This window comes from Apaloderma vittatum, unplaced genomic scaffold (assembly GCF_000703405.1).
Source record: "Apaloderma vittatum isolate BGI_N311 unplaced genomic scaffold, ASM70340v1 scaffold1813, whole genome shotgun sequence".
Lineage (NCBI taxonomy): Eukaryota > Metazoa > Chordata > Aves > Trogoniformes > Trogonidae > Apaloderma > Apaloderma vittatum.
In genome coordinates, this window is record NW_009706236.1 from 29,903 (window position 1) to 37,145 (window position 7,243).

Below are 7,243 nucleotides of genomic sequence, written 5' to 3' on the forward strand. Positions count from 1 at the left end.
TCGTCCTTTTGCTAATTTCTAATCTAACGTTAAGAACATTAAAAATTTGTTTCTTATGAGATGACTACCATAGCTAATGCAGGCAGCTGCTGCTGGGCTGGCTACAAGACTAGAGCTTGGGGCTTCTTATTCTAAATGCTCCCACCATTCGAAATGGACAGCTTGGTCATCACCAACCAGCAAAGGGCTGTGGCACAGAGCTATGCTTGCATGCTAACAAATGCAGGTTATGCAGATAGTACTACTTTCCCTGGAGACACTAGCATTCTTATTCACCTTTCACTTTAAAGTCTATACAAGGCCAAATCCTGCACCAGGTTCTTTACCCAGTATCTTTTCCCTTTCTGACCTTTGTAGCAGAGGGTGTGGGGAATGACTAGCGCTGCTGGTGCCTTCAAAGTCAGGAGTTTGTGGGACCCCCTGAGGATTCCCCTTGTGCTCTCTGCAGAGCAAAGTTAGTCCTTTCTGAGGAGGAAAGCACAAAACATCTTGGGAGGTACCAAAGGTTGTTTAGAGAAGGTTAGAACACGGTACACACTGAAGTGTAAGGCACCCGTGGTCAAAAAGTTTATGTGGCAGTTTTCCTTTCCGTGTCCATGTGTCAGTCTCCGGATCATAGCAGTCTAAGGAATCTAAGTCCTCGATGACATTGTCTGCAGTGAGACATCGTCCTCCTGTAACGTACAGCTTGTTCTTGATGACAGTGGCGCCGTGATGCATTCGTCTGTCCTTCATGTCTGCACATTTAACAAACTTGTTGCTTTTTGTATCATAAGAAATTATTCTTCGGGTGTATCCTAAACGCAAATCCAGAAGTGAAAGAGACAGATGGGAATTAGAGCCTATGGCTGGCAGATAGAATGATAATATATTTCCTGTTAGTCTTCCATAAAAGCTATCATACTGGTACATAATTTGGCAGAATTACGCTATCTAGGCTGGGAAGTGATGATGTATCACAAGAATGCCTGTCTGTCTATCTTCCCTTCCTGTTTGTCCTCGCCCTGTCTCATAGAACCTTGGCAGCCAAGGCTCAATGAGCACCATAAAACCCATCAGATCAGGCAAGCAACCTGTCAAATACAGTTGGAGCTTCAGTTTTCTGCATGTGTTTTTTTCTGCATGTGATTTCCCAAAGTATCTCTTTACACCGAACAGAGTCCTAAAGCTTCACTTGGAAATACAGAAACCACATGGCACATGGGAAGGGTGCAACAATGCCTTGTTGGGTTAGAGTCTACTCATTGGAGTTGGGTGCTCAAGAGCACAATGCTACTAGTGCTTTCTCCGTTCCCAAAGACCGTGTCTGGACTGGCCACCACGCCATTGACCATTACAGCACTTCCACAGAGGGGTGGTGTAACCTCACATCTGCTGAGAGTTAAGAGCTGGTACCAGGGCCATTGCCCTGGAGCAATAAAGATGTGGAAGCTTGGTACCCAGCAGTATCTTGTGGATACTGTAGATAATCGAAAGTGTCCATGTCAAACAAACTGCTTTGGGCCATGTTTTGCAGGGCTTGAAACCACTTTCCCTAACAAAAATTAAGGTCTGTTTTGTTTAGCGCAACCCACTCCCCTTTGTTATGATGTGGCCAGTCACGCAAAAAGGACATGAAATATGATGAAAGTTATTTTTAAGAGAAAAATGTTCTGTGGGGGTTTTTTTGTCGATGTTACTGTTGTTGATAAACTAAGACTGCCTGGCCAATGTTTTGGCATGGAAGATGGTAAGTAAGACCTGACCATGGTGAATCTTTCTACTTCCAAGCAAAATGGAAGATGTTTAAAGTCGACATGAATTTATGTGGCTTTTGATAGGTAAATAAAAAATAAATTGAGAACTTAAGCTCAGCAACAGCAGACTTGGGTCAATACAGACCCTTCAGATTAATGCATTTGAAGATAAGAAAGTTGAAAATACTGTATTTTGGGCACTGTGGTCTGAGGTCAGCGTAGTCTGACACAGAGGCCTAATAGTCTTGGACTCAGCATTCCCCTGTTCCCACTGTAAAGGGTAGCAGTGGTTTAAAACTGAGGGATGACACCACATTTAACTCCTGTGTGATTTGGGTTCAGTCCTCTACTCTGCTAAAGCTTCCCTATGTCTCATCTTCCCTTAAATAATCTACCTCATTCTTTCTTGTGCAAGTCTATGGTCAGGGAAGCTGCATTAAGGACTGTAAAGTCCCAAATTACTCATGACATGATCCATTAACATGCCATGGGCAAGGGCTGATCCTCAGGTTGAAAAAGGCACCGAGAAGTTTTCCTTCTCCAAGTGTTTCCTCTCTCAGGAAATTTCACAATTATCCCCAGGAAGCAGCTACAGGACTGATCAACCCCTCATAGCTCTGAAGCCCACCCATCCTAACAAGCTGTCCATGGTCTTGTGGTAACTGTGCTCTCCATCCTTTCAATAAGATCAGCCAAGGAGGGCCAGGTTGCCATTGAGCAGGGGAGAAGCAGGAATCCTGTGCTCTTGGCTTCCTCCCTTCTTCTGCAGAGCAGCAACTTGCATTGGCTTCTCCTCAGCCTCCCCCCACCCCACGTCCAGCTACTTGGAGTAAGAAGACGCCTTGTGGAGAACTTGTCCCCACTTCCACAGTTGTGACACCCCATGAGAGATGCATATGGAGGGTGGACACACTCCTTCGTTCCTTCCCAAGCTCCATATGCTTTCTAAGGGAGCACCCCAAGTAGGAAGGCTGCTAAATCCCACTGGAGCTGGACAGGTTTAGGCAGAAGAGAGGGTGAAACAGAGCCCTTACCACCTACGATGATAATCTGGTCTCCAATCACGACAGCTGGTGCACAGACATTCTTCACTACTCTGGTCTCCATCCTAAACCATGTATTCCTAGAGACATGGTAAACCTGACAAATAAATAAAGATACACATGCAGTTGTTCATGTTGCTTTTTAGCTGGCAGCTGTAATTACAAAATTTTATTTTGACCTAATGAATACAATCCTCTGCCTTGAACTGCTGGAAACCCAAGAATTTGCCCACATTTTTTCCTAATATGCCTTCTTGCAAAGTGTTCCAGTTCTCCAGCCTTGTCTGTTCAGGAGGTGCTAGCACAGGCACTAAAGCAGAGCGTACCTATCAGCTGTACTGCAAGCCTCTTGGCTGTAAATCTTTGCATGGCCATTAAATCACTGTAACTCCTGGACAGTACTCTCCCAAGCTGTTTCATTTAATTTTCCAGCTATTCTGTGTATTCCTGCCTTAGACTTAGCAATTTCCTGGGCAAGCAAACCTCAACTTCACCTAGCTCTGCTGGCAGCCCCTGTGTTTGCCCAGCTGCTATATTTGTGCTGGTGGCTGTTATGCACCCAGATTGGCGAAGGAACTTGCTGATGGTACTTTGAGTGGTATCTAAGTCATCAGTTTGTGTGAGAAAAAGTGCTGTTACCAGATGATCATTCAGTCATCTGTATCTTGGTGACGCTAACTTTTATGTCATGTCATCTACCTCTTAATGTAGCAGATATCTCCAGGTCATCTCCCCAGTAACAGATAAATACATTTCCTTCTCCCTGATAGTCAAGTAGTGTTATCAGCACGAAGAAGTATTGCTCATGTGTGCTTGCTGCCATCTCAGGCTTTAATGATCCTTCTTAGTTAAAACACCTAAACTAGTGAAAAAACCTCATGGAGGAAGTAACACTACAATGTTGCTAAAGCATCAAATCAGATAAGAAAGGATTTAATGTATTTTTTCCTCCTAATCGAGTGTAACTGCCGGAAGTGGGCAGAGAGCCAGTAACATGTGGCCGGAGCCACCTTTTTAACACAACTGTTTATACCAAATAGCTGTCAGTTTAAGTCCTCACCCTTTGATGAGTGAGAATCTGATCGCTCTAATGATCGTGAATCTTTGTTTTTGCCTCGAGTGAGCAGGTACGTGTCTGAGACCCTGGCGCAGCGGCCAGATGGAACGCATTGATTTCGGTGAGATTGGCTACAGGCAGGAAGCCAGGCAGGGCGGGCAGCATCACCTACAGCAGCTCTGGTCTTAATTCCCTACCAGCAGCAGAGCTTACTGACACCCAAAGAAGTACCTCAGGGCTTGTGGCCTGAAAACCACTCAAAGTGGAAAATTAAAGAGTTGCAACGCTCCTCACAGACATCACTTCCCCAAAGCAATGTGTCAACTCATCCTGCCTCTTGCTGGAAATCACAATAAGTTTTCTGGAGGATTTGACTTCCTGAGGAGGATGATGAACTGTTGGGTATCTTAGATAAAACTGTCTGCTACGACAAGCAGGACTGACCATTACCTGGATCAGCCGGACAGGGTTTTGCATAATGTCTTCTCCCCCAAAGAGGTAGACTCTCTGATCTTTGGCAGCAACAGCAGGGTGAAGGACGGCAACAGGCATCTTTGCCATGCTCTCACAGGTGTTGTAGATGCTATCATATCTTTCCACAGAGTTCAGGATTTCCTGGTTTTCGCCAATTCCACCGAATGATAAAATATAATTTTTATATGCCAAGCTTCTGTGGGAGTAGCGTGGAACTAACAGGTGCTCAACTAATCTCCACTGATTGAGTTTGAGGGAATAAATGTAAATATTATCACTGACTGGGCTTTTTTTATTGCTAACAGACATCCCTCCAAGCACATAAATATTGCTATGTAAGCTCACTGCAGAGGCTTTGTACAGGCGCATGGACAATTTGGCCAGGCTTAACCATTGGTTCGTCTTGTCATCATAGAGCAGGATGTCCCTTGTTGTTTGCTGGCTGTCCTTCCTGCCACCAATGATGATGAGAAACTCTTGGTTGGAGTACCTACGGGGAACATGCAGCATGGGCTTGATGTCAGGTGCGTTAGTACTGTACAAGGAAAACAGATGTCTCCGGGCTGACTCAAGGATGCTCCTGCAAGTGGGTGAGGACTGAACGAGAGAGTCATTGGCGATGAAGTGGAAGAGGAAAGTTGGATGGACATACTGAAGCCGGACCTTCTTGAACAACTCTTGGATGTAGCCTTGTCTTGCCTGGAGGTCATGCCGGATCCAGACCATCAGTGTCTCAAACACCTGCTCCTCCTCCCCACAAAGCTCATCGTCCCCAAGGTAATCGATGAGCTCCAAGGGACAAAGGTCCTTCAGGTCCTCAGAAGAAGCCACCTCAGGAAAGCATTTCAAGGCCATAGCCTTGGCTTTCTTATTCAGGCTTTGGCAATTCAAGACTTTTGCCAGTCTGATCATGCTCAGGCAGTTGTCAGGGGTCAGCTTGTCTTGGAGGTAGGCAGAGCAGGCCTCAAAGAGCTTAGCGTACTGCAGCATGGAGGCTGTCTCCAACAGGCACAGGACATTCTCAGCAGATATAAGAATCTCCCCTGTGTAAACATAAAGGATAATCTGATCCAAAATCCCGGCGTCGATGCCCTTCAGCATGACTTTAGCCTGGCGACTCTCTCTGAAGTCATTACAGAACATCGCCTTGAAGTATGGACTGCTGGAAGCCAGCACGTTTCGGTGGCAAGGGATTTCAGAGCCCTCGGAGCAGAGGGTAACATCAGTCAGCATCCCGCTCTGCCGCAGAGTGTTCAGCTGCCTCAGCAGTTCAGAGGAGAAGTCCTGGTCTTTGAAGAGAAGCTCACCAGTAGATCCCTCCTCCATAGCAAAATAGGAGAGAGACGAATTCTGAACTTGGCAGAAAAAACCAAATTCTTAGCAGCTTTTATTGAAATCCAGCTCCAAGGGAACAAATCAGGACTTTGATGTTGCTCTAAATATCCGTTCACTGCTATGCATAAAAATGGAACATGGGTTAAGCACAGTGGGAAAATAATAAAGAAGCTAAAAGGTTGCTAAGACCCTTTAAAATTTTCATAAAATTATCAGATAGGTTGCAGCTCTGAGGTCAGCACTGCCTGTGTCCCTGGCAAGAAGCAAAAGCACTGAAGTTATCTCACTGATTTGGATTGAAAGCTGGACGGCTGAAGCAATTGGTTTGTTCATTTTAATCACATTGAATAAATGTGCTTAGACATTTATTCACTATTTTAAAGTATTAGCAGTTTAGTAGCTTGTGCCTCTTTCCTCTAGAGTTAGTCACTCCCAAAGAATGTAAATCTGGCAGAGCTGAACTCTGCAGCAGGGCAAACGAAACCCTGGAGACTGGGAATCGGCATTAAAAAGGTTATTTATTAACTCTGCTTAGCTGTGTTTTGTTTTGTTTTGCTTTTTTTTTAAAATGTTAATCAGACACACAAGGACTAAATTAAGTGCCAGGCAGAACAATATGATGAATATCTACTGTCATGGCCAACTGTTCAACCTGCAGTGAAACGGTAGGGTAAAAACGTTTACCTTCTGTTGTCCTTCACTGCATGCACTCACTCTCTGTCGTCTATTCTCTGCTGAGATTTTCCATAGCTAGAGCCTGGATAAAAACCTATAAACCCGCGGGACGTTTCTTTCAGTAGGTGAGTGATTCATAGAGGGTGATTTCTGGACGTGTTTGTTCTGAAGTCACTTTTGCCGCTTTGGGGAGCAGTGCGCAGAAGCGGTGAGGCGGAGGGGCATTGTATACATTCCAGTGCTAAGAATAGTTCCACACGGGCTTCTTGCTGTTATCACATGTGACGCCGCCGTTGCCTTTTGCAATGACCTGGCCGGTACTGAGCATGCCCGAGTGGTGTTTTTCTGGCAAATGCTTACATATAATAAATAGACACGGAGAGGAAAGTTCACTTATAAAAGTCCTGGCCGTCCATTTGGAAACAGCGGCAGGACCCTGTCCTAAAGTGCCTGGGAACTCTAGAAGCCTGTAAACAATCTGCAACGCCTCGCGCTAGGTAATGCGCTGTCACCGTAGCTTCATGGAGAAAGAGGGACAGAGAAAGGCTTCCAGGGACCCCGGTTGATGGACCGTGTCTCCACCTTACGGAGAGATTTGGGGAGCATCGCCCTGTTGTGATCTGGTGGGAGATGCTAATGCACCAGGACCCCTGTGCCCAGGGCTGCCCCAAGGTGGACAGGGAGATCCCAGCTATCTCTGCCAAGCAGAGGATGAAGTTCATTTTTCAAGCAGTTTATGATGCTGCTTGATATTTCATATAGAAAATACCAGGTTGTGGCCTTTTGTGTAAGGACCTCGGCTCTCTGAAACCCTTAGCAAAGGACTTCTCAAGCAGGTGGCCTGTGGAAGCTCAGCATTACGGGTGGCAGCGTGTTGCTGAAGTGAATGCAGCAAGCTGGAAACCAGGGTTTCAGGGTGACAG

At 45.7% G+C, this 7,243-nt stretch overlaps 1 protein-coding gene across 1 annotated transcript; it reads right to left on the reverse strand.

Moving 5' to 3' along the window:
* Positions 1 to 510: 510 nt before the first annotated feature.
* Positions 511 to 5,636, reverse strand: KLHL38 (kelch-like family member 38). Its single transcript, XM_009865693.1, has 3 exons — positions 4,287 to 5,636; positions 2,771 to 2,876; positions 511 to 797 (listed from the first exon to the last, which is right to left on the reverse strand). The coding sequence occupies exons 1-3, from the start codon at positions 5,634 to 5,636 to the stop codon at positions 511 to 513; spliced, it is 1,743 nt and encodes a 580-aa protein (XP_009863995.1).
* Positions 5,637 to 7,243: the final 1,607 nt, after the last annotated feature.